The sequence below is a fragment of the Bubalus bubalis genome, chromosome 21 (genome assembly GCF_019923935.1).
Source record: "Bubalus bubalis isolate 160015118507 breed Murrah chromosome 21, NDDB_SH_1, whole genome shotgun sequence".
Taxonomy (NCBI): domain Eukaryota; kingdom Metazoa; phylum Chordata; class Mammalia; order Artiodactyla; family Bovidae; genus Bubalus; species Bubalus bubalis.
This window is the reverse complement of record NC_059177.1, coordinates 16,852,882-16,879,026: the sequence shown is the minus strand read 5'-3', so window position 1 is coordinate 16,879,026 and position 26,145 is coordinate 16,852,882. Positions and strand designations below refer to the sequence as shown.

At 47.9% G+C, this 26,145-nt stretch overlaps 1 protein-coding gene across 8 annotated transcripts; it reads left to right on the top strand.

Moving 5' to 3' along the window:
• The first annotated feature begins 123 nt into the window (after positions 1 to 123).
• TTLL3 (tubulin tyrosine ligase like 3) lies at positions 124 to 25,027 on the top strand. 8 transcript variants are annotated; one of them, XM_044933522.2, is made up of 13 exons: positions 124 to 1,234; positions 2,801 to 3,000; positions 3,161 to 3,252; positions 5,073 to 5,241; positions 5,377 to 5,474; positions 6,558 to 6,686; positions 7,397 to 7,511; positions 8,336 to 8,428; positions 9,637 to 9,832; positions 13,079 to 13,227; positions 16,569 to 16,812; positions 17,822 to 18,257; positions 23,176 to 24,428. In XM_044933522.2, exons 1-13 carry the CDS (start codon positions 1,227 to 1,229, stop codon positions 23,728 to 23,730), a joined length of 2,484 nt encoding a protein of 827 aa, XP_044789457.1. In that variant the 5' UTR covers positions 124 to 1,226; the 3' UTR covers positions 23,731 to 24,428. The 8 variants fall into 8 exon arrangements, with proteins under 8 accessions (XP_044789457.1, XP_044789461.1, XP_044789462.1 ...); XM_044933527.2 differs by lacking the exon at positions 124 to 1,234 and having other exon boundaries at positions 1,248 to 3,000; positions 23,176 to 23,611; positions 24,301 to 24,856; XM_044933525.2 differs by lacking the exon at positions 124 to 1,234 and having other exon boundaries at positions 1,250 to 3,000; positions 23,176 to 23,348; positions 24,301 to 24,428.
• The last annotated feature ends 1,118 nt before the right edge of the window (positions 25,028 to 26,145 follow it).

The following is a 26,145-nucleotide window of genomic DNA, read 5'->3' as shown; positions in this document are numbered from 1 at the left end:
GTATATGTGATGAAAGGAGGTGGAGCTGTTCCTTAAGACCATGTGACAGGCACTTGGGCTTGGGGGTCCCCACCAGAGACAGCCTTGTGATTGGCCTCTGACAGTAGCCCTGCTGGAGGGCCCTAACCCGAGAGACCCATTACAGTCTAGGCTCCACCCATTTCTGAAACTGCTCTCTACCTGTATAGAGCTTTGACCCTTTTCACGTAGTGAGCTCATATGGGCTAGATTGTAACAGAGAAATAATCCCATTTCATGGCTAAGAAACCTGAGGTATCATGAGATACAGCAGCTTGCCCCAAATCTCCCAGCTAGTGAGCAAGAGAGTGGAATTCAGATGTAAGATATCTGCCTCTACCTATGCTATGATACTGATCACTAGCCACATGTGGCTATTTAAATTATTACAGTTAAAATTTAAAATTTATTGCCTCAGTCCCACCATTGCTCAACACTTACATGGCTGCTAATGCTTACCACATCACACGGTCGTAGATAAAACATTTCCATCATTGCAGGAAATTCTGTTGGGACAGGATTAACGCCTTTTACACCTTGGAGTAAAAAAAAACCAAAAACTTATGTTTGAGTCCTATTCTTATGAATTTGAGCAAGTTATTTATATTCTGTGCCTCAGTTTCTTAAATCTATAAAGTGGAGATAATGTCAGTCTGACACAGTACCTGCCATTACAAGTAGTGAATAAACAATGACTGATCTTTCCACCAGCCCAGTATCCAAGCTGTTGGTAACTTCCATTGTGCTGGTTGTGGGGGTTGACATCCCTGTTTCAGACTTGGGGGCCAGTGGAAGTGTTGCATATGTAAATAAAGAGGTGCATTGAAGTGTTTGATGTTCATTAATGGAAGTCAGTGGGAGCCCACAGGGGGTTGTCTTTATGGAAGAGGATGCCAAGAAAAGTTTGAGAAGGGTTGGGCTTTGCTGAGTTTTGAAAAGAGTCTTCCATATGGCCAAAAGGGTTCTCTTGAAACAGGACAAGGTACTGTTTAAAGGAAGGAGGGGTTGGGGGTGGGGACTGCTATCATCCCCTTTATGACATTACCTCTGTGACCTCCCCCTCCTGTCTTGCAGAATTAGGTGTGCCCTTTTGTGGGGCACACGGCCATAGCCTGGCTTTGCAGTGACTGTTGCTCACGTGAAGGTGCGGTGAAGCTGGACATCCACTAGAGTATGGCAGCTGCTCACTCAACCCTCACAGGACAGCAATGCCTGGGTGAGCCAGCCAGAATTCTAATTTGTCATGGATCCATCTCCCAGGGTTCAGAGCTAAAACCAAATTTGCTGGCTGATCAGAACAGACTGGATGGTCTCCAATCAGCCAGTCCTCTCCTGAGGGCATACCTTTTGGGAAGCCCAGTCATTAGCCTCAGGGTTGAGAAAGGGTGATCTTAGTGGTTGGGGTTGACTAGAGAGGTCTGTGGAGGACCCACCTTCACTTGTGTGAGCCAATCTATCAGTGATTGACAGAGCTGGGTTCCTGGAATCTGCTTGAGAGGGCATTGCTAGAGTTTGCCTCTCACACTGTCCATTTGGTACTTGCATGACTGATAGGCAACCCTTATGAGTGATGATACGGACTTGTGTTGAAGAGTGGGGCTTTGGAGTCAGACCTGGGTTTCAGGGCTCCACTATGCGATTTAAGGCAAATTATTTAACATCTTGGAACCTTATTTTTCTCACCTGTGACACTTGAGGGTGTAACAGTTTTCATACTACCTCCAAAAAGGTTGCTTACCGTCTTGTCTTGAGGGCTGTTGCATAACTTGTTTTTTTGGTAGATTGAAACGATACTTATTTTCTATTTCCAAGTACTGTCTTTTTTTCTGGGGGTGGGGGGGTCTGGGGGTTCTGCCCTTTTATTTTCCCCATAATACTGCCCTGGCTTTCAAATCTACCCCCAAGGACCTTACCCAAGCTCCATCTGCCAGGAGCTGCAGGTCTGGTCAGCTTTCTTTTAGTTCCGCCAGAAAAGTTCTTACCCTCTCAGGGCTGTTGCAGAGACCCCCTCTCCCTGGAATGCTATTCCTCCCTTGGCCAACTCCTCACCAATTTGCATTCAGTAGGTTTCAGTTTAAATGTCACCCCTTCAGAGAGGACATCATTGACCACTTTAGCTAAAGTATAAAACACCTGTGTTATTCCTCTGTCGCTTGCTTTTTGATTCCCCTCCACCGGGCAGTAAGCACCATGAAATCAGGGACCATCTGTAGTTCTGATCCCCAGCACCTAGCCCACTACCTAGCACGTGGTCTTCGCTGACTACTGTGGAATAACTGAAGCCCCAGGAAGCGCTGGATAAGTTATCAGGACCCTATTAGAAACTGGTAGGGCAGCCAGTGCTCTATGCTTCCAGCTTCAGTGCCCAATTCATGAAGCGTCTGGGGCAGGTAAGGCCCCGAATTTGGCCCCGCTGGAAGTAAACCCCCGAACGGCCACCCGAGGCCTGATTGTGCCAGGGGAATCGTTTCTAAGGCGACAAAAAACAGAGGGCGGGGCCTCAGAACGGAGGGTTTAGCTCGGGCCCCCGCAGGGCGCTCCCGCGAGACGCGGCTGCGCGCGGAGGGGGAGGCGGGCTCTGGGGCCCAGGGAATGCGCGCGCGCGCGGCGAGGGTCTCATGCAGGGGCCCACCGCGGCGCTGCTCCTGAGGGCGGGGGAGCTGGGGGCCGCACAGCCGGACTCCACCGCCTGGTACCGCCAGGAGCGGGGCCCCGTGTGCAGCTGGCCACGGAAGCCGCAGCCGCTCGAGCGCCGCGCCACTTCCCCCGCCCCATGGCACAGGGCGCGCCACTCCGAGTTCCGGCTTCCAGAGAAGGGTCCGGCGCACGGCCAAGACTGGGTCTGCAGCCCAGCCTCAGCGCGCCGCCTAGACTGCGCCCTCCGGCCCTCGGTCCACGACAGCCACGCCCAGGGCGCCGAAGATCCCCGCCTCCCTGGGCCCTCGCCTACCCCGGCCCAGGAGGACGCCCCGCCCCAGGACGGTGAGGCCACTTGCGGCTCGCCCCTCCTAGCCCAGGGCTGAGTCTTGGGGCGGACGTGAGAATCCTGGGAACCGGAGAAGAGCGGTAGAGGATAGGCATCGGATGAAGGGTGGAGAAAGAAGGGGTGCCTACCCCACCCCTACTCCGCATCTTTCTGCAGGTTCTCTTGTCCTTTGGCGAGGATTCTCCAAGGCGTCTCAACACATGGGCCGGCTCAGAAACGCCAAGATCCACGTGGAGAGAGCTGTCAAGGTCGGAGGGGGTTGGGGAAAGGGCTAGAAAAGGCCTGGAGGGTGGCTCACCCTGCCTCCTTGCACTATATTCTCCCCTCCTTAGAAAATAAAGAAGAAAAAACCTTGATCCCACGCCTGTCTTCAAATACTTCTCCATTTTCAACACCCCGTTCACAACCAAAATTCTTGGCAGAATTCAACTTCTTTATCTGGGTTTCAGTCCTCAGGCCCCACCACTCTGGATCCCTGTCCTTCACCACTCTCATCAGGAACCTCTCTAGTTAAGGTCACTGGTGACCGCTAAGGAGCCAGATCCACCAGTCAGTCCCTTTTCTGTCCTGACCTTGGTTTGGCACCTTGTGTCATTCTGCACCAACACACCTTTCCTCTTGGCTGTCTGCACACTCTTGCTTTTCCTTCCTCCCTCCCTGGAGAGAGGGAGCTACTTTTCAGTTGCCTCTGAAGACTTCTCAGGACATTCCTGTTTCCCTGGATCCCTCTCTACACTTGTCTCCTTGGCTGTGAGTTCAATCCATCCTGTACCCTTTTCATTCCCTCTCCAGCCCAGCCTGGCCTCTGACTGCACCGCTCTGTGGATCCAGTCCCCCACTTGACATCTCCATCGAGGGAGCATCAAAGCATTTCAAACCCATGTCTTAAACCATACTCTTCATTTTCCTGCCCAGACCCATTCTTCTCCCTGCTCTTGGGTCTTTTCCATCTCCCAGTTGCTCGAGCCAAGAAATTTGATCTTTCTGTTCCCTCACCCACACATCTAATCCTAATAGCAAAACTAGTCTCTATTTCCAAAAGGAATCTCAACTCCCACCTTGTTCCCATCTCTGCTGGAGGCACCTAGAGAAACCGCAACAGCCTTCTCACTAGTCTCCTTCCCCCCATCTGTTTTCCATAGGACAGCAAGCCACATTTAACAGCCTCCAACCCCGTCACTCCCTCCCTTCACCTTATTGCTTCACACTGCTCTTAATATAAAATCCAAGTTCATTCCAAGGCCGTCAGTGCCTTCCACACACCTCTTAGGAGGTCTCCCCTCATTTTCCACACTCCATATACCTTGGCTCCCTTCCCGTTCCTTCTGACCCCTCCAGCCTCAAGGCCTTTGCACGTGCTTTTCCCTCTGCCTTAACTGCCATTTGCCCAGCTCTGTACATTTCTGGCTCCTCCTCAGCTTCCCCTGATTGATTCTCTGGATCCCCATTAAAATCCTATTTCTTGAGCTTCCCAGCCTGGATGTTAATTGCTGCTCTTTCACTTAACCACTGGGTGGCTAAGCTACTCAGTGTCTCTATGCCTCTGTTTCATAACCAGTTAAGTAGAGATTGGTTGCATGCGGGTGCTCAGTCGTGTCTAACTCTTTTGTGATCCCATGGACTGCAGCCAGCCAGGCTTCTCTATCCATGGGATTCCCAGGCAAGAATACTGGGAGTGGGTTGCCATTTCCTCCTCCAGGAGGTCTTCTCAACCCAAGGTTTGAACCCGTTTCTCTAGCATCTTCTGCATTGGCAGGCGGATTCTTTACCACTGCACCACCTTGGAACCCCCAAGTGGGGATAACAGTGTCTATTAAAAATATACATTGTTGTTAGTAATGTATTTAAGTGCTTAACACATAGTAAATGCTCAATAAATATTAGAAAATATAGTTGCTATTATGATTATGCAGATTATTTTTCAGCTTGTTTACAGTCTGTCTCTCCTACTAGAATATATAAATTTCGTGAAGGCAGAGACCATAGCTGTCTGGCTCACCATTATCTCCCCTGTGACCAGCACTTAGGCTATACTTAACTGAAAAAGTATTCTTCTGTCACCTTACAGCAGAAGAAGATCTTTATGATCCAAGGTCGCTACCCTGTGATCCGGTGCCTCTTGCGTCAAAGGGGCTGGGTGGAGAAGAAGATGGTCCATCACTTGGGTACCACTTTGCCACAACCACATAAGGATCTGGACAGCTCAGTAATGGGTGACAGTGACACAACTGAGGATGGTGAGATATCCCTCCCTTCCCACAAGCTGCCTGAGTCCCTTTTCTTTGCTTCTCACTGTCTCAAAGTTGAGGCTTTGATGTGGGGCTGAGGGGCGGGGACTGGAGCCTTCCCACACCTGGGCTCTACATCTACAGAGGATGAAGATGAGGAGGAGGCATTCCGGCCACCACAGCTGTTTGACTTCGATGAGTTATTGGAATTTGATGACCTACATGGGACACACGCTCTGATGGTGAGGACCCAGCGGGCTGGATAGGGGGCTGCTGCTTTCAGGAGAAAGCACTCGAGTCCAGCTCGGTGACCCCAGACAAGCCGTTTTCTAAATCTCAGTTTCCCTGTCTGCAGTAAAAACGATCGGTTCTCTAAAGCTTAGGTAGGCCAGTGGAGCGGTGAGTGACACAGATGAGGCTGGCCTGGGATCAGGACTCTTTGCCAGGTTGTATCAGAAGCTGGCACAATCTCCACACCTGGTAATTCCCCCTTCCAAATAAAACCCCATAGTTCATCTTCCTCCATCCTTGGCAAGTGAAGGTTAGAAGGAAGGACTTAAAAATTTTTGAAAGAGGCTGATATGATTTGGGGAGGATATGTGTGTTGAGATCATGACACTTGGCTTTGAATCTTCGTACCACCACTTTCTGAATTGAACTATGCCAAACTGCCATTTTTGTCTGTCAGGTGAGGTTGAGGACTGGCAGTTCCACACGGCCCAACATTGTGAACCTGGGACAAATCCCTGAGCCTCAGTTCCCTCATCTGTGAAATGGGGATAATGGTAGCACCTACCACATAGGGTTATGGTGAGGATTAAATGAATTGACATGAAAAAAAAAATAAATAAATAAATAAATTGACATGGAAAGCTTAAGCACAGGGCCTGGCACCTGGCATTACTGGTTATCAGTAATCCTTCCTCCCAGAGTTCTGGGAAGGTTGGGGAGAAGTGGAGCTCATAAGAAAACCTTTGTCACATGCTCTGTGACCATCAGCTTAGAGTCACTGCCCTGCCACTGAGTAAGTCACTAACGGCCAAGACCCAGAACAAGGTGTGGCATTCAGTTGTGGGGTTTAGTCACAGCCTACGGGCACCTGCTTGAAAGAGCTGCAAGCCTGCCTGCTCTCTGCTCACCAGTGTGTGCCCGAAAGGGAAGAGATGTCTTTTCTTAACTTAAAAAAGATGACATGTGAGCTAGAGGCCCCCTTGGGAGGATCCTTTCCCTCCATTCACCCACCTTGCTCAGCACGGCAGGGAGAAGCTTCCTCAGGCCTCCGTGGTGCCCACATCAACCTTCCCTGTCTCCTCCCCTCTCCCCAGTCACGTATGGTTCGGAACGAGATCCCCTACTTCATCTGGACTACTCGTCGGGACATCCTGGACTGTCGCTTCCTCTCCAAGGATCAGATGATAAACCACTATGCTCGGGCAGGCTCCTTTACCACAAAGGTGAGCTCTTCAGAGCGCAGGCATGCAGCTGCCAACCCCCCAGCTCTTGGGCTGGCAGTCCCTTTTTCTGCTCTCCTTGTCAGTAAGAGTTCTCAGGAGGTGGGGAAGTACGTGATTCAGTGGGAGTTGGACACACCTGGGTTCAAATCCAACCTGTGCAGCATGTCTGGCACATATAGACATGGTGACTAAAATAGACTCCAGGAGCCAAACGGGGTCTGGAGTAAGAACAAACACCATGGCCAATGACTGTGAGAGGAGCACCCTTCTCTCCTAAGTAGAGGCTGTCTGGCTGATGGTTCTATTATATCTTGTCTTGGTTAAGTGACTTCACCTCTCTGAGCCTCAGGCTCCTCTTCTTTAAATAAGAATTACAGTAAGATCTATCCTCTAGGGTTATGGCAAGAATGATAGGCTTTATAATTGGGATCTGCTGGTCTATTGTTAGTGTGGACTGGGAAGGATTCCTCAAAGAGGCAGGTTTTTAAGGATGCAAAAGGGTGGCTTGGAAGGATGCAGGGCATTCTGGGCAAAGGGAACCACATGAGCATCACGTGGAGTTGGATATGAGCCTAGAAAGTGGGGCAGAGGCTCTGAACCTGTCCACGCAGCGTCCCCTTGAGCTCTCTGGGTGGGTGCCCAGTGTGGAGAGTCCCTTGGAGGCCCCCTGGGCAAGTCCCACCCTGCCTCCTCAGTGGCTGACTCCATAGGTCGGTCTGTGTCTCAATCTCCGGAATTTGCCGTGGTTCGATGAGGCTGATGCCGACTCCTTCTTCCCGCGCTGCTACCGCCTGGGGGCTGAGGATGACAAAAAGGCCTTCATAGGTAAGGAGATACCAGCCCCATGCCTAGCCCCTCAAGCCGAAGGAGGAGGGCTAAAGCCCTGGCTGGTGTTGGAGAGCAAAGGGCCTCTCTCATGCCCTCATCTGCCCCAGCAGATTTCCTTCTCCATCCCCAACCCTCATCTTTCCCTTATGTGCATCCCTTAATGAGCCCCCTGACCTTGGTCACCCCAGACCTCCAGAAGAGCTGACATAGTCTATCTTATTTTCTAGAGCAGGTTCTAAAAGTTGGTCACCTAGTTGAGTTTGGAATCCAGAATAAGTTCCAAGCCCCTGTCAGATTCCACTGACTAGATTTGGTTCCAAGTCTAGTTCCAAGGAAAGTTTCTAGACTTTGGGGCTCATGGACAGAGTAGGCTCCAACTCCAGCACACACTGTAAATTCAGGTCAGAATTTGGATCCACATTAGACGCTAGGTTTAAATTAGTCTCCTAATCCTATATAGATTTGGGGCCAAGGTCTGGTTCTCAGGCTAGAATTAAGTATCAAAAGTGGATCAGGACATTGTAAATCGACTATACTTCAAATAAAAAAAATAGAAAATCACACACATGCACAATAAAAAAAAAAGTGGATCAGGAACAGAGGAGGAGAAATCAGACAGCAGAACCAAGCAAGATTCTGAAGGTCAGATTCAGGGGCTCGTTCCACAGTTGAAACAGAAGCCATTTTCTAAGTGGGGTTCTAGAGCCAGAAACGGTAGTCAGGTTCCGGATCCAGAGTGGGGCAGGTCATGATCAGGTTCCGGAACCAGAACAGGCCTGGAGCCTAGGGGCTGAGGAGGGTATCCCCTGCCCCGGGAGCAGAGGACTTCTGGCTGACAGCTGCCCGCAACGTTCTCAAGCTGGTGGTAAAGTGCGAGTGGAAGTCAAACTCTGTCGAAGAAGAGGAGGCCCCAAGTAAGTACTGTGGTTACCTCTGCCCCCCTAACCATTTATCCTCCCACCCAGCACACCTCACCCATCTGTCATGGTATTTTTCTCATCCGTCTGCCCATCCACCACCCCTTCCTACCCACTCTTCCATACATCTCCCCTTCTTTCTGTCCACAGTCTGTTCATCCATCTGCTTACCTACTTACCCACCCGTCTCACATTCACCTACCCATCCACCCATCCATCCATTCATCCTTCCCTGCACTGTCGATCTGTTCATTCACCTACTTCTGTCAACTCCACACTGCCTATCCACCCACTCCACCTTCCTGCCTATCTAGCTACTTATGCTTCCACAGACCCGCCTCCCCATCCGTGTACTTCTTTTCCATCCTGCCATCCACCACTTAATCTATCTTCTGGCCCATCTACTCATCATTCTTCTGTCCCACCCACCCACTTACCCACATGTCTTCCTATCTGTTAATTGACCCACTGCCTCGCTCAGTCCTCCAATGGGCCTGGTGTGTGGCAGAGTGCTCTAGAGAGGACAGACTTAAAAGGACATGGTCCATCCCTGCCTGTGGGGAGCTCAGATCTGTGAGGAGAGGCAGCAGTAAAACCATGTAGTTGCATGTGGTCTGAGGACCCCTCATGCCGTGTGAAGGGGGACCCAGAGAGTCTCTCCCTACTTGTTGGCTCAACCAGTTGCTGGCCCTTTCCCTTTCTGGACTTAGCTCCTACCTCACAGCTTCCATCCTGTAGCCAGAGGCCCATCAGCCAGAGTTCCCAGAATTCCTCAGGGATTTGGTGAAATGAGAGGCAGCTCTGCTGTGAGAAGCAAGTCCCTGGCTCTTCAAGAGGGACACCTCCCCATGGCTGTCTCCTGGGTGTGTCAGGAGCAGGGGCTCAAGGGGCCTCAGGTGTGTCAGAGCTCCAAAGCACAGAGAGGCTACAGGTGTGTCTGCTGGGACTCTAGGTGCTGAGATGCTTTGGGGTCATTTAGGGTGGAGCCTCAAGTGAATGACAGGTCCTGCACAGTGAGGGGCAAGGATGCACACTGAGACCACAGGTGAATTCAGAACAAAGCCCCAGGTGAGTGGCAGGTCCCACAGCAGTAGGGACTGCAGGTGTGTTTCTGGTGAAGTCACGAGTAAGTGACAGGCCTTGGGGCAGTGGGAGCTGTGGAGTGTGGGATAGTGACAGCCCGCACGTCTACCCCATCTCTACAGGAGACAAGCAGCCAAAGAAACAGGAGAAGAAGCCAGTGTCAGTGTCCCCAGAGTTTGTGGATGAGGCTCTGTGTGCCTGCGAGGAGCACCTTAACAACCTGGCGCATATGGACATCGACAAGGACGTGGAGACCCCGCCCTGCCTGAGCCCTGAGGGCTGGTCCCTCTTCCTCCAGCGCTACTACCAAGTGGTCCAGTGAGTGCCTCTGCAGCCCCGGCCATGGGGTGTGCTCTCGGGCAGCTTTCATGTTCCCAGCTGATGGTCAGGGACAGAACCTCTCTATCCAATGCCCACCGCCCCCAGCTCCTCCCCAAGTCTCTCTGTTTTCATTCACCCTACTATTCTACTCCAGAACCCTCAGGAGTTCTCACTGGCTTCATATTAGGGTCCAAACTACTCTTCCCCAGATCTCGGTGTAGCATAGTGACTAAAATCATGGCCTGTGCTGTCAGACAGATCTGAGTTCAAGTTCTGCCTTTGCTCTTTCCAAGCTCTGTGACCTTGGGAATCTCACTAACCTATCTGATCTTTGCTTTTCTCAAGTGCAGAATAGGTTTAAAAATAATGTTCTGCCTCGAAGGTAGGATTAGACAGGGTAATTTTTATGATGTGCTCAGCACTGACTCATAGTATTCATTCACAAAGTAAGACTCTTAGGTCATTTAGATTTTATCCTGGAAACCAGCATTTTGCAAAGCCTATTATATAGCATGCTAGTTCTATATGCTGAAATGGAGTTTATGAAAAAAGGGGTTTGTGGTCAGTCACATTTGGAAAACACTGGGTTGAACAAAGTTAAAATAGGTTTCCTTGATAGAGGACTTTTCACAAGATGGTGTAAACTCCCAAGAGAGACAGAGTGTGCAGTGTATCCTGTACTTATGTGACCCCAGCCCCCTGCCCCAAGAATCCTTAGTGGTTGTATTTGCAGGACACATTTTGGGGAAAGATTCTTGAGCAGAGGAAAGGAGTATTGAGATGGGCCTGGGCCTGTTGTAGGGAGATGCTGGTCAGCACAGTGTACCGGAAAAACTGGCAGGAAGAGGGCCTGAAGGCAAGAAAACACTCAGCATTTACTGAGCCCTTCCTATGTGCCAGGCATCGTGCCAGACCCCAGAAATGAAGCAAAATCCGTGCCCTCAGGAGCAGACAGCTCAAGCGGGGAGACTCGGAGCAAGTCAGGGGGAGGGCTAAAGGCCTCAGGTGGCGTGGTGTTACAATAGAAAGAAACAGACAGATTTAATGATTGATAGGGGAGACTGAAGAACTAGTAAATGAACTTGGAACGAATGACTTAGCCAGCAAACCCACATCATTGATGAATAATTCATTTGTATCTTTTTTTAAACATTAGAGAATGAAAACTAGGTGATCCCATACTTTCCCCTTAGCTGCCAGAAAACATAAAGCTGCTCTTCTGAAATTAAGAATCACTGGGGGACGTCCCTGGTGATCCAGTGGCTAAGACTCCAAGCTCCTGATACAGGGGGCCATGGTTCAGTCCCTGGTTAGGGAACTAGATTGCACATGCTGCCACTAAAAGAGCCTACATGCCACAGTGAAAGCAAGTAAAACCGAGTACAGCCAAATAAATTAAAAATATTAAAAAAAAGAAAAAAAAAGAATCGTTAGGACTGAGTTATAATAGTTGGTGGAAATAATGTCAGTCCTTTACATTTCTGGATGTGGGGCAAGTCAGGGGCTGAAGGAACCTCTCAAAAGCAGGATTAGGAAATTTCCCTGGTCATCCAGTGGTTAAAACTCTGCTTCCAATGCATGGGGTGCAGGTTCAATCCTCGCTCGGGGAACTAAGATTCCACATGCTACATGAAGCAGTCAAAAAAAAAAAAGTTAATTAAAAAAAAATCAGGATTACATAAAATATTACCTCATATAACATTGCACTGAATTATTAGGTAATTAACATTAATTAAGTCAATATTTATTGCTGCTTCTCAGCTTTTAAAAACAAATCTACAACTCACCAGCCAGGCTTTTTTTTTCCCCATCCCCTGACCATCAGGTCCACTTTCCACAGAACTACTGGTTGTTTTTTTTTTAACTAAATGTAAAATCATACTGTCATGTTGAATATGCTTTTTCAAATTGCATGTGTCCCTGCCACTGCCATGTGACACTTTCCTGGGCCAGATCACAGATTTGCTCAGTATATTCTTTATGCCTTGGCCACAGAAACGTTTCCAGCAAACCTTGTGGAAATAGAAGGGCCAAGATTCATGTGTGAAAAGGAGGCCTTGCCAAGACCCCTCCATCTGATTGTCCTTGTTCCCAGCACTGCCCAGCTGCCACTGCTATGCCAGCCTTAGTAACAGAGATAAGTTCTCTGTGGCTGGAGACATCCAAGAGGCTCCAGCCTCTTTAACATCTGAGAGATGTTAAAAGAGAGGTTACCATCTAGCGGAGGCTTCCTTCCTGTTCAGTCAAAAGAAAAGAAATGGGAGAGTTTGGCTGAGGCCACCATCTGGGATGTTTTGTGACTTGGTTTAGTTGAGGACATTTCATGTCCTGTAGGAATCAGGTTCCTCTTTGTCCCCGAACTCATCCATACAGCCCAGTCGCTGCCAGAGACTTCCTTATTCAACCATTCATTCATTTAACAAACTTCTAGGGAGTACCTGATAAGTGCTGGGGTACTACTTGGGGACGGGAGTATAACAGAGAATAACGACTACAGAAAGTTGGTCTCATAGAGGTTACATTCGAGTGAGCCGAGACAGGCAGTGACCAAATAAGTGTAGGTGTCAGGTGGTAAGTGATGGGAAGAGAAATAAATCTAGGAGATGTATGATATAGTTGTGCAAGAAAAGAATTAGATGAGGAAGGGGCCTGCCTATCCACCAGTGTTAGGTTAAAGATAAGGAGAGGAGTGAACCGCCAAAAACAGTTGTGGATGAAAGATTCAGGCAGGCTAGAGTTTGCATCCTGGCTCAGCCTCTTAACTCATTGTGTGGCCTTGGGCACATCCCTTAACCCTGCAAGCTTCAGTTTATACTTCTCTAAGATGGGACCAATAACATCTCCCTGAAGATGGATTAGTGATAATGTATGTAAAGCCCTTGGCACAGTGCCTGGCATGTAGAGGTGCCTCATCATTTGATGCTGGTATGATTAAATTCTGCCAAAGAGCAGTTTTAATATAATAGAGAGAGAGGTGGCAGAAGGTGGAGTATTGGAGTGGGAGGGGGTACGGTAGGTAGAAGTCCCATTCCAGCAGTTGGGGATGATGCCCTGGGCAGGGTGGATCTGGGGCACAGCCTGAGGGCGGGGGTGGAGGATTGGGAGAGCCCTGTCTGGGTCTCGAGGGGAAGGGTGTGACCAAAGCTGGTGGGACCATGGCCAGGGGGCTTGTGTCTCCCCTTGCCTTGTTCACCAGGATACCCTCAGGCCCAGCCCTGCCCAAGTCCCATCATCTCCCCACAGCGAGGGGGCAGAACTCAGGTACCTCGACACTCAGGTCCAGCGCTGTGAGGACATCCTGCAGCAGCTGCGGGCTGTGGTGCCCCAGATGGACATGGAAGGAGATCGCAACATCTGGATCGTGAAGCCGGGAGCCAAGTCCCGTGGACGAGGTGGGGGTCTGCCCCTGCTTCCTGTACCAGCGCTCTACACCCTCCCCAACCAGAGGCTCAGGAGGTTAATAGTACAGCCTCTGTTGGAGCCAAACTGCCTAGGTTCGAATCCCAGCTCTGCTGCTGATGCGCTGTGTGACCTTGAGGAAGTTATATCACCTCTTTGAACCTCAGTTCCCTCATCTGTGAGAGTTGATGATAATACCTCCTTTTGAGGCCAGGATTAAATGAGGTAGTGCATGTACCGCTCAGCACAGTGCCAGGCACAATAGCCACCCCATGAGTGTTGGCTGCTGTGATGATGATAGGGCTTCCCTGACAGCTCAGCAGTAAAGAATCCACCCACCGATTCAGGAGATACGGGTTCAATCCTTGGGTTGGGGAAATCTGCTGGAGAAGGAAATGGCAACCCACTCCAGTATTCTTGCCTGGGAAATCCCATGGACAGAGGAGCCTGGCGGGCTATAGTTCATGGCTTCGCAAAAGAGTTCGGACACGACTTAGCAACTAAACATGATGATGATACCAGTGCCTCCTCTCCTGCCCTGCGAGTGCAGGTTAATGCTTTAGGCAGGCCTGGCGGTACTTACTGCAGTTACTTGTCGTCTAAGGGCTCTCCCATTTGACTTACGCATCCTTGTGAGGTGTGGAACAGTGGTTAAGGGTGTGGATGCTGAGAGTCAGACTTCTTGGTTCAAACCCAAGCCCTGCTCCCTAATATTCGAAAGACCTGGGGCAGGTTAGTTAACCTCTTCTGTGCCTCATTTTCATCCTTGGTAAAATGAAGCCAATAATACCTCCCCAAGAGGATTACATGAGTACAATACGCAAAGTGCTTCGATCCTATACTGTCAGAGTAACTGCTATGTAAGTGCTATAGTTTTTAGCCACTATTTTGACTGCTCAGCATGAATGGAATTTGAACAGGGCACCCAGCAGGCTGGGATGGTGCATTAGCCCAGCCTTTAAAAGATCGTTAAGGACTTCTAAGATGTAAAAAACAGACTTTTGGCAGCGGATCACCCACATACTGCCCTTGGGAGAATTTGTTCATGTTCTAGTGAAGCTGCCGCAGCTCCACACACTGTGGGACAGTCTCGGGATGTCTCTCTAAAACTATCATCATAGTCTTGTCTTCTTCTACCTTGGAAATCGTTTTGTTGGTCTTTTCTAGGTTTGAAAATACATATTTGTTATTAAAAAAAAGATCAGACAGTACAGAAACGTGGAAGAAACTAAGGGCACCTTCGATTTCACTGAGATAACTACTGTTTACCTTGTGGTGTGTTTCTATACTCTCGTCTATGCATGTTGGCTGTATGTGTGTTTTATTCTAAATAAGAGCATACTACTCTATAGCTTCCTTTTTTCATTATTTATCTTTCCATATCAGTGAGTATTACTTACTTTTTTTCACCTTTATTTTTTCTTAATAGATCTTAGAGGTCACTCCATTTCTGTACATCTAGATCTGCTTCCCCCTGGCCCCCATTTTTAGTTTATTGTTAGAGTCACTTTCAAACATACACAAAAGCAAAGAGAACAGTACAGTGAATTCCAGTGTATTTCAACATTTTCTCTCCATTTTTAGTAAAACTTAATTGAAATATGTATACAGTCCACTTCATTGACAAGGCTACACATTGTGAATATACAACTCAGTGAATTGTCACATAGGGAACACACTCGTGGAAACACAGCACCCTGATTACAAAATAAAACATTACCTTTACCCTAGAAGGCCCCATAATACCTCCTGGTCTCTACCTCCCTGCAGTGGAAGCCCTTATTCTGACTTATAATACCATAGATTAGTGTTGCCTGTTTTTGAATTTTATATAAAAGTACAGTATATACTTTCCTACCTCATTCTGTCTTACAGCTGCACAGTCTAATCTTGTGTATATGTACTCTCGTGGTTTTACTTAATCCTTTTCTGATGGATATTTAGATGGCCATCAGTTTTTCCCCTATTTATTTGATTATTGATTGGTTAATTGCTGTTAGCAACACTGATGAATATCTTGTGCAGATAGCTTTCCATTTATAGTAGTTTTTCCACTTATTTCTTTAGGATAAATTCCTAAAAATGAAATTTCTGGGTCGGAGGTCATGAACAGTCTCAATCTGTGGCTATACAAGTCATCATGCTATTGGGAATCTTAGTAATCAGTCTGGGCTTTTGAGAAAGTATCTGGCCTGGGAACCAAGCACCTGTGCCATTGGCAGGCAGTCAGACTGTTTGGAGGACCAAGCAGTGAAGAAATGACTGATTTGTGAGTGTAGGTGTTTGTTTGCAGTGTGATTCTTACTGTAGACCCTTGAACAACATGAATGAACTGCATGGGTCCACATATATGCAGATTCTTTCACTTTGTACCTACTTTAGTACTACATGATCTATGGTTGAATCTGTGGATGCAGAACCAGGGATATAGAGGACCTACTGTAAAGTTATACAATAATTTTCAACTGTTCAGAGGGTTGGCACTCCTAATCCCTGCATTGTTCAATGGTCAGCTGTATTTATCAGCATTAAAACGCCTTATTAGCATAAGATGCTTAACATCACTTGTTATAAAACAGATAAAAAGATACCATTCTACCTAGGAGAATGGCAAAAATAAATCATCAACAGTGTTGGTAGTATGTGGGCAAACACACAATCTCATACACTCTTACTCGGAGTGCAAGTTGTTAGAACATCTTTGTTCTGTAAATTGAAAAAATGCACATACCCTTTGAGCCAGCAAATCTATAACTAGAGATGTTTTTCACAGGTAACTAATAATTAGGATCAGTTAACATTTACTTAATGCTCACCAAGTGCCAGGCACTGTTCCAGTTCCTTAGGATGTTTAAATGCATAGACTACTGTGCAACTGAGGCACACACAGACTCTCCCATAACTTGAGTGCCCATCCATAGCACCTGGAAGCAGCACCTGGCTTCTTTGGAGCAGGAGATGTGTGTTGTTGTTTTTTTCTTAATTGTGTACCCTTTTGTACTGCCTACTTTTTGCCTCTGCTCTTTTATATTCTGTTAGTTATTATGAAAAACTAATCAAAGTCATATATGTATATGGTTTTAAAAAGACCCAATACTGTTTAAATTTTTATATGTGCATATATTCCTTTCCATCATCAAAATTGGTTAATTAAAAAAAAAAAATCCTTGGCAGATTCTCAGCTTTCCCAAAGGGAACATGGAGAAAGGCAGGCTTACCCACTCGGGCCTGTCCTTAGGGGATGAGAGCTTAGGATGAACTGTTCATAGTCCCCTAGCCCATCTCCCAGCCAAAGCCTGGCCCGATCCCTAACCAGCCCTGTTTCCCCCTTTAGGTATCATGTGCATGGACCACCTGGAGGAAATGCTGAAGCTGGTGGACTGCAACCCCATGATGATGAAGGACGGCAAGTGGGTGGTGCAGAAGTATATCGAGCGGCCCTTGCTCATCTTTGGCACCAAATTTGATCTGAGGCAGTGGTTCCTGGTGACTGACTGGAACCCACTTACTGTGTGGTTCTACCGTGACAGCTACATCCGCTTCTCCACACAGCCCTTCTCCCTGAAGAACCTGGACAAGTGAGCCCCCCGACCCTCAGCCCCCTCAGTCCCATGGGCTCCTAATCTAATTGGGGAGCTGGCAAGGAATAGTGCTTCTACTGCGGTGCTGGGCTCTGAACACAGCCTCTACAGGCAGGCAGGTGTCATCCATCCACCCATCCTTCCACCCAGCAGTTGCCTATGGCACGTGTACCCTGAGCCATTCACCGTTCTAGGCACTTGGGACACAGTAGTGAATGAAACAAACCCAGCCCTCAAGAGTTCACATTCCAGCAGGGAGAAACAGACAAGCCGTGAACATAATCAGTAAAATCATCAATGGGTTAAAAGGTGATACGTGTTATGAGAGAAAAGATGTAGAGCAGGGTAAAGGGGCATCAGGAGAAATAGAGAGGCAGCATTCACTTGGAGGTGAGAGGAAGCCTGTGGAGCCCTGGATTCAAATTCCTTTTTTGCAGCTTCCAAGCTCTGTGACTTGGGTCAAGTGGAACTCTGTTTAAGCATCAGTCACCACCATCTGTAGAATGGAGCCAGTAACATGGAGCTCATAGCTGTCGGTTAACTGAGTGCTTGCATGTGACGAATGCCAAGCACTTCATGTATATTATCTCTGACGTTCATGAAAACCTGGCCAAGTGGGTAATGTTACTACCTCCATCTTTTACATGTTGAAAGGAGCACGCAGGTTAAATGAGTTATATGAGATTTCACCAGTCAGCGATGAAGACAGGACTTGAGCATATGTCCTGGTGATTACAAGCCCTGTACTCTGAGCTGCCTTCTTCCAGGCACTGGGAGAGTTAACTGTGTCACAAAGCACTTGGCACTGTGGCCCCATACTTAGTACCCTCAGAGAGGTCCTGAGCACAGACTGGTAGCGGCCCTAGAAGATGGTGATGAGGATTTTGTCAACTCAGCTGCACAGTTCAGTGTGTGCAGGACTGGTTCTGGGGTTTGCCTGCCCTCCCCACGTTTGAGTGGGTGGGGCACAGGGAGCCAGTCCTCAGCTTCCTGCTCTCTGTCCCAGCTCTGTGCACCTGTGCAACAACTCCATCCAGAAGCACCTGGAGAATTCATGCCACCGGCACCCACTGCTGCCCACAGACAACATGTGGTCAAGCCAGAAATTCCAGGCCCACCTGCAGGAGACGGGGGCCCCGAACGCCTGGTCCACTGTCATTGTGCCTGGCATGAAGGCCGCAGTGATCCACGCCCTGCAGACCTCCCAGGACACTGTGCAGTGTCGGAAGGCCAGCTTCGAGCTCTACGGTGCTGACTTTGTGTTCGGTGAGGACTTCCAGCCCTGGCTGATCGAGATCAACGCCAGCCCCACCATGGCACCCTCCACGGCTGTCACCGCCAGGCTCTGCGCCGGCGTGCAGGCCGACACCCTGCGTGTGGTCATCGACCGGCGACTGGACCGCAACTGTGACACGGGGGCCTTTGAGCTCATCTACAAGCAGGTGAGGTGGCCAGGCCCAGGCAGGACCCAGGGAGGCCTCCCTGTAGTAAAGCTTAGGGCTCTGTAGTCACACAAACCCAGTTTGGGTCCTGGTCTTGTTGCAGTGACTGGGTACAGCCACTCCACCCTCTTGAGCCTACATTTCCCTGTCTGTAAGATGGACATGCTGTTACCATCTTTCTCCTGGGGTTTAGGGGATGAAATGAGTTAGTGTGTTGGATAATACTTCTAGAGGCTGGTAGCATACTGTTACAAGCATAGACTCTGAAACCTCCCTGGGTTCAAATCCCTGCTCAAATAAATAACTCCTCTTCCATGAGGTTCCAGTAAAACAGCAGCCCTCAAAATTATAGAAGCTCTGCTACTGCTACTGCTAAGTCACTTCAGTCATGTCTGACTCTGTGCGACCCCGTAGACGGCAGCCCTCCAGGCTCCCCCATCCCTGGGATTCTCCAGGCAAGAACACTGGAGTGGGTTGCCATTTCCTTCTCCAATGCATGAAAGTGAAAAGTGAAAGTGAAGTCGCTCAGTCGTGTCCGACCCTCAGTGACCCCATGGACTGCAGCCTACCAGGCTCCTCTGCCCATGGGATTTTCCAGGCAAGAGTACTGGAGTGGGGTGCCACTCTGCTGTTAACCAAAAGGCCATGCAGCTCTGTCTTTTCACTCAAAATGTGTTCAAGACTGAATCTTGAGACCTATAGGTATACTCTTGGGATGCTTAAAAGATGTGTAGCTGCCTTTAAGGGCCTAATAGGCATGGCTTGGGTTTCTCTGAAGTTTTCTGTTTGTTTTTGTCTTTTTAGATATCATTGACATACAACATTGTTAGTTTCAGATGTACAACATAACAGTATTTGTATATATTGTGAAAAGATCACCACCATAGGTCTAGTTAACATATATCATCAAACAGTTACAAAAATTTTTTTCTTGCATGAGAACTTTTAAGATCTACTTTCTCAGCAACTTTCAAATATACAACATTATTAACTATAGTCATGATTCTATACATGACTTATATATTTGTAACTGAAAGTTTGTAATTTTTTATTCCCTTCACCCATTTTGCCCACCAATCAGCTATCTGTTCTCTGTATCAGTGAGTTCAGTTTGTTTCTTATTTTAGATTCTGCATATAATTGAGATCATATGATATTTGTCTTTCTCTGACTTATTTAACTTAGCATAATATACCCATGGTCTGTCTACATTGTCACAAATGTCAAGATTTCATTATTTTTATTTTTTTGGCTGCACCACATGGGATCTTAGTTCCCCAACCAGGGTCTAAACCAGTGCCCCTGCAGTTCCCCATCCAGGGGTCAAATCTGTGCTCCCTGTAGTGGAAGCGTGGAGTCTTAACCACTGGACTGCCAGGGAAGTCCTGAGATTTTCTTCTTTTTAATGGCTGAGTAATATTCCATCATATATTTACATGTACACATTTTCTCTGTTCATCTGTCAGTGGATGCTTAGGCCACTTCCATATGTTGGTTATTATAAATAGGGCTGCCATGAGCATGGGCTTGCAGATATCTTTTCAAATGGTTTTTCATTTCCTTTGGGTAAATACCTAGAAGTGGAATTGCTGGATTGTATGGTAGCTCTAACATTAACTTTTTGAAGAACATCCATACTGTTTTCCATAGTGGGCACACCAATTTACCTTCCCACCAACCTGCAAAAAAGTTCCCTTTTCTTTACATCCTTGCCAACCCTGTAATTTTTTGTCTTTTGGATGATAGCCATTCTGCCAGGTGAAAGGTGATAGCTTATTGTGGTTTTGATTTGCATTTCCCTGATGATTAGTGACATTGAGTACCTTTTCATACACCTGTTTCATGTATCTGTATGTCTTCTTTTGAAAAATGTCTATTCAGATCCTCTGTCCATTTTTTAATCAGATTGTCCTTATGTATTTTGGGGACCTCCCTGGCAATCCAGTGGTTAAGACTTCACACTTCAGTGCAGGGTGTGTGGGTTCGATCCCTAATTGGGAAAACTAAGATCCTGCATGAAAACAAGATTGTCTTTATATCTTTGTATGTTATTAACCTCTTACAAGTGACTTGCATTTTCTCCCATTTGGTAGGTTGTCTTTTGATTTTGTTGATTTCCTTTGCTGTTCAGAAGATTTTTAGTTTCTTTATTTGTGCTTTTGTTGCCAAATCCAAAAAATCATTGCCAAGACTGAGTTAAGGAACTTCTGGCTGTTTTCTTCTAGAAGTTTTATGGTTTAAGGTCTTATGTTCAAGTCTTCACTCCATTTGAGTTGATTTTTCTATATGGTATAAGATAGTGGTTCAGGTTCTTTCTTTTGCATGTGGCCGTCCCGTTTTCCCAACACCACTTATTAAGAGATCGTATATTCATGCCTCGTTTATCATGACTTGCTGCTGCTAAGTCACTTCAGTCGTGTCCGACTCTGTGCGACCCCATAGACAGAAGCCCACCAGGCTCCCCCATCCCTGGGATTCTCCAGGCAAGAACACTGGAGTGGGTTGCCATTTCCTTCTCCAATGCATGAAAGTGAAAAGTGAAAGTGAAGTCGCTCAGTCGTGTCCGAACCTCAGTGACCCCATGGACTGCAGCCCATCAGGCTCCTCTGTCCATGGGATTTTCCATGCAAGAGTACTGGAGGGGGGTGCCATTGACTTAATTGACCACAAATGTATGGGTTGATTTCTGGGGTTTTAATTTTGTTCCATTGATCTGTCTGTTTTTATGCCAATATCATACTGTTTTGATCACTATAACTGTGTAATACATTGGTTTGGCCAAAAAGTTCATTTGAGTTTCCATATGTGCTTGTGGGGACCGAATGAACTTTTTGGCCAACTCAATAGTTTGAAATCAGGAAGTGTGATGCCCCCAGCTTTGTGCTTTCTCAAGATTTCTTTAGCTGTTCAGAAGTCTTAAGTGATTCTGTACATCTTTGGGGATTGATTTTTCTATTTTTGTGAAAAATGTCATTGGAATTTTGATAGGGATTGCATTGAGTCTATATATTCCTTTGGGTGCTGATGATGACATTTAAATAATATTAATTCTTCCATTCTATGAGTACAGAATATTTTTCTATTTATTTGTGTCATCTTCAGTTTCTTTCATCAGTAGTGTACAGGTCTTTCACCTCCTTGGTTAAATTTATTCCTGGTATTTTATTTTCTTTGATGTTCTTTAATCTCTTTAAGTTAGAACAGCCCCACTGCTTTTTTTTCCCACCCATGTTTGGATCTTTTGAAGGCACCAGACTGGTTGTTTTATGGAACTGTCCCACATTCTGGAATTATCTGATTGTTTCCTCATGGTGGTGTTTAACTTCTGTTATCTGAATGTCCTATAAACTAGAAGTTAGGTCACACAGCTTGATGAGGTTCAGATTACACATTTTTGTCAAGAACACTTGAGAGGTGATACTGGGTGCCTCCTACAGCTTCACAAGGCACCCATTGTCAGAGTGTCTTGTGATTGGTGATGCTAAGTCTGACCACGTGGTTAAGGTCATGCTACAAGATCTCTGCATGGTAAGTTGCATCCTTCACTTTGCAGCAATCATTTTCTTTGTAAGGTGATTCTTTGGCATTGTGCAGATGACAGATTTTCCTGTCATCCTTTTCACCTACTTGTTTTGATATCCAGTTTTGATTCTTGCCTGTTCTGTTAGAGTTGCAGAATGGTACATTGCTATTTCTATCATTCTTTCTGCATTTATGAGCTGAGATTCTTCCATAAAGATGAGTTTTTCTGTATCAACTGGGCTTCCCATGAGCTCTGATATCTGTATTTTTTTTAATTGAAATATAGCTGATTTACAATGTTGTATTAATTTTTCTATACAGAGTGATTCAGTTATACATATACATATTCTTTTCCTTTATGATTTATCCAAGGATACTGAATGTAATTCCCTGTGCTATACAGTAGGATGTTAATATCTGTAAATTTTTAAAATATTTATTTATTAGGCTGCATCACGTCTTAGTTGTGGTATGTGGGATCTTCATTATCTTCATTACGTCTTGCGGATCTTTTGCTGCAGGGCATGGATTCTCTAGTTGTGGCGTGAAGGCTCAGTAGCTGCGGTGCAGGGGCTTAGTTGTTCCATGGCATGTGGAATCTTATTCCTTAACCAGGGGTTGGACCCGCGTCCCCTGAATTGCAAAGCAGATTCTTAACCACTGGACCACCAGGGAAGTCTCTTGATATCTGTATTTTTAACAAGCTCCAAATGACACTGATGTTTAGATAGGTTTTAATCAGAATCTGTTGATGACATGGAAAACCCCTCAGCCTAGCCCTAGGTTAACAGGAGTGTTCCTAGCAATATGCAGGGGCTCTTCTGTGTCCAGTGCAGGAAGTACAGCTCAGCTTAATAAGAACTGAACATGGCCCAGGAGCTCCTTTCTTGGATCTTTCTTTCTGCCTCCCTCTGTATATTTGCAACGTTATTCTTTCCACAGAATGCCTTTTTTAAGGTTCTGCTTCCCTTGCTTCAAATGAGAATTTAGGCAGGCTCCAGGCCTCTTTATCCATCTGGGTGTTGTAACTCACATGCTCTCAGCAGAGAATCTGGCTCATCTCAGGAAGCTGTCCATTGACAGCAGCCGGTGGAGAACACACACATTCCCGGCCAGGGAGTTGAGGAGGGCAGGTGGGTGGAGGGGTGGATGTGGGGGCCTGGCTAAGACTGCCTCCCACTCCGCTGGTTTATTCATCTCAGGGGCTCTGTGACCCTCCAGGTACTGATTCAGACCCCTTAGAGGACAGAGACGGGCTTTGCATTTCTCAGCCCAGAAATGTCTCCTGACCAGGTGCCCCAGAAGTTAATTCCATCTACCCTGCCCTAAGTCTTTCTAGACCTAGGATTCCAGCACCATAGTCTAAGCAGGCCTTGTCTCCCCTTCTTCCCCACAGCCTGCAGTGGAGGTGCCCCAGTATGTGGGTATCCGGCTTCTAGTAGAGGGCTCCACCATCAAGAAGCCCCTGGCGATGAGTCACCGGCGGATGGCCGTCCGCCCAGCCCTCCCTCACCTGCTGGCCCCGAGAGGCTCTGGGGAAAGCAAGGACTCAGGAAGCCCCATCCACAGGTCAGCTTCTAGGAAAGTTGCTGGGGCCAGAAGCCTGGGGCACACTGAGAAGCCAGATTCCACTGCCACCACCTCAGCCCCTGGAAAGGGGAAGAAAGGCAAGGCGAAAAGTGCCACAGCCCAGGTCCACCCCAATCTCCGGAAGTGGGACACCCCCAGCACGAGGATGGGCTGCATTTTTACCATGACCTTAGCTAGCAGGGACAGGCATCCCTACTCTTTGAACAGATTGCCACTGAGTCTGAAGAACTCCCAAGCCCTGGGTAAGACCCTTCCCCCCAAACACCCCAGGGCCTCAAGACAACTTCTTCCTGTTCTCCAAGCCCCTCCTAACCACCTGGGTTTGCCCCCACCCACAGCCCCACCAGAGAGTCACCGGTAGTAAGTAAAAGCCACCACTTACAAAGTATTTTTAAAAACTGCATGACTGAATGACTGTGATCCACCCTCCCACAAAGTAGTCATGTCGTGAGGCCGTTGTACTCATTTTGAAGATGCCAGGACTCAGTCCCAGGTTGATCTCACTCCAGAGCCCCAACTTTTCCTGCTGTAGTATTCTGTCTTTGCTGCCGTGCAAAGTTGCCTCTGGGGGAAAGAACTAATATCTGTACAGCACATAACAGTTTAAACTGTGTCACTACCTGACCAGCTCCTTTAGTTCTCACAGCCTAGAGAGGGAGGTGCTATGATCCCCATTTTCCAGCCGAGGTATCAGGAAGTGTAAGGAAGTTGCCCGAGGTTGCACAGCTCAGAAGGGGCAGAGCTGGGATGCAGACCCAGGTCTGTTGGAATTCAAACCCTGTGTCCTTCCCATGGTCTCTGGAGAAGGAACTGGGTGGGCTCCATCTGCCCTCATCTCCCCCTGCCTCCCCACCTTCCACGCAAACCTTGAGGGGCAGCTGGTCAGCCTTAGCCCCTCCCCAGCCCCTCACGGCCCCTCTTGCTCCCACAGCCCCTTACCACTTCCCAAGCCTCCACAGCAAGCCCCGGCTGCCTTCTCCCCATGTGCCCTGGCCCCAGGGGCAGGTCCTCAGACTACAGCACAGCAAGCTGGTGGGCACTAAGGCCCTGTCGACCACAGACAAGGCCTTGATGACTCTACCAACTGCCAAGGTTTTGATTTCCCTCCCACCTAACCCTGAGCTCAAGCTGGCACCCAACGCCCTGAAATCAAAAAAGGTGGGCCTCAAACTGTGACCAGTACCCCGCTGGGCAGTGCTGACTATCGGGGTCAGGGCTAGAGGGCACAGGTAGAGGGTAGCCCCCAGGCTGGCCTGTGCCCCAAGGGAAGGGCCTGCATCCCTCAGGACCCCCTTCCTGAACAGATTCCTGATCATCTCTCCTCCTTCTCTCCTCCTTTCACACGGAGGCTCTTGCTCCCCAGCGCCTTCATGGTCCCTACTTTGGAAGTAATGTGTGGTCTCAACCCTTTGAAGACGGAAATCTTCCTAGCATCTATAGGAAGAACAAGACCACAGGCAAATGCAAGGCCAGACTCTGTGACCGACCAAAGGCCGAGACACACCTCTTGAAGACACTGAGCCTTCCAGGACCTCTGACCCTTATCACAGACCGGGGTTTGGAGGGCACAAGGGACATGTGGCCACAGAAGCCCTTGCTTCCATCACTATCACCCTTATCCTGGATGCAGCGCCAAATAAAAAAGAGCAAATGAGGTCTTTGAGGCTCAGCTCCTTTTCTGTTGGAGGGTGAAGAGAGGGTATAGTGTGACCCTATACTCCAAGGCCCAGGACAAGAGCCAGAGGCTGTCAGCAACTCCCCGCCAAAGCACAGCCCCACACTCCCACCCAGCAACAACAGGAGACTCAGCGGAGAAGAACGGACCTTGCTAAACCCCAGCCCTCTCCTGAGGGAGTGGGCCCGTCCCTTCCTCTGCAAGGGGCCAAGGTCACCTCAAAAGGAAATATCCAACAAGCCCCTCTCATCTGAAAAAAGCTCAACATTCCTTAGTTATAATGGGTTGAATGTTGGTATGTCTTCCTAGAACCTGTGGATCTGTCTATTTGGAAAAAAAGGTCTTTGCAGATATAAGTTAAAGTTCAGATTTTGAGATGAGATCATCCAGATGGGGCCTCAATCCAATAACAATTGTCCTTACAAGAGACTGAAGAGAAGACAATTGAGGAGGAGGCTGTGTGGAGACAGAGGCAGAGGTTGGCATGATACGGCCACAAATCAGAGGGTGCTTAAGCCACCAGAAGTTGGAAGAGGTAAGGAAAGATTCTCCCGTAGAGCCTTTGTGTAGAGCACAGCCCTGTCAACACCTTGATTTTGGACTTCTGGCCTCCAAAACTGGGAGAGAGAATCCATTTTGTGCTATTTTAAACCATTCAGGTTGTGGTACTTTTTTTTTTTTTCCTATTTTTTGGCCGCTCCATGTGGCACATGGGATCTTAGTTCCCCAACCAGGAATTGAACCCATGCCCCCTGCCATGGAAGTGCAGTGTCTTAACCACTGAACCTCCAGGGAAGGCCCCAGGTTGTGGTAATTCATTGCAGCGGCCCTAGAAAACTAACACACTAGTCAAATCAAGATAAATACACTCTGATCCAGAAATTATTGCACAGCTGAATGAGAAAACGCCGACAGGCAGACCCACAGCAGCACTGTGGTCACAGCCAATGACCTAAGTGTCCAGTAACGTTGGGTGGATAGACTGCAAGCCCCAGCATTCCAACTCCATGCCACACAACAGATGCATTTCCCAGGGTGGGGCGAGAACAAGTCACAAAAGGATATATACAGCACAGTTCCATTCCACAGGAGTTTGAGAAA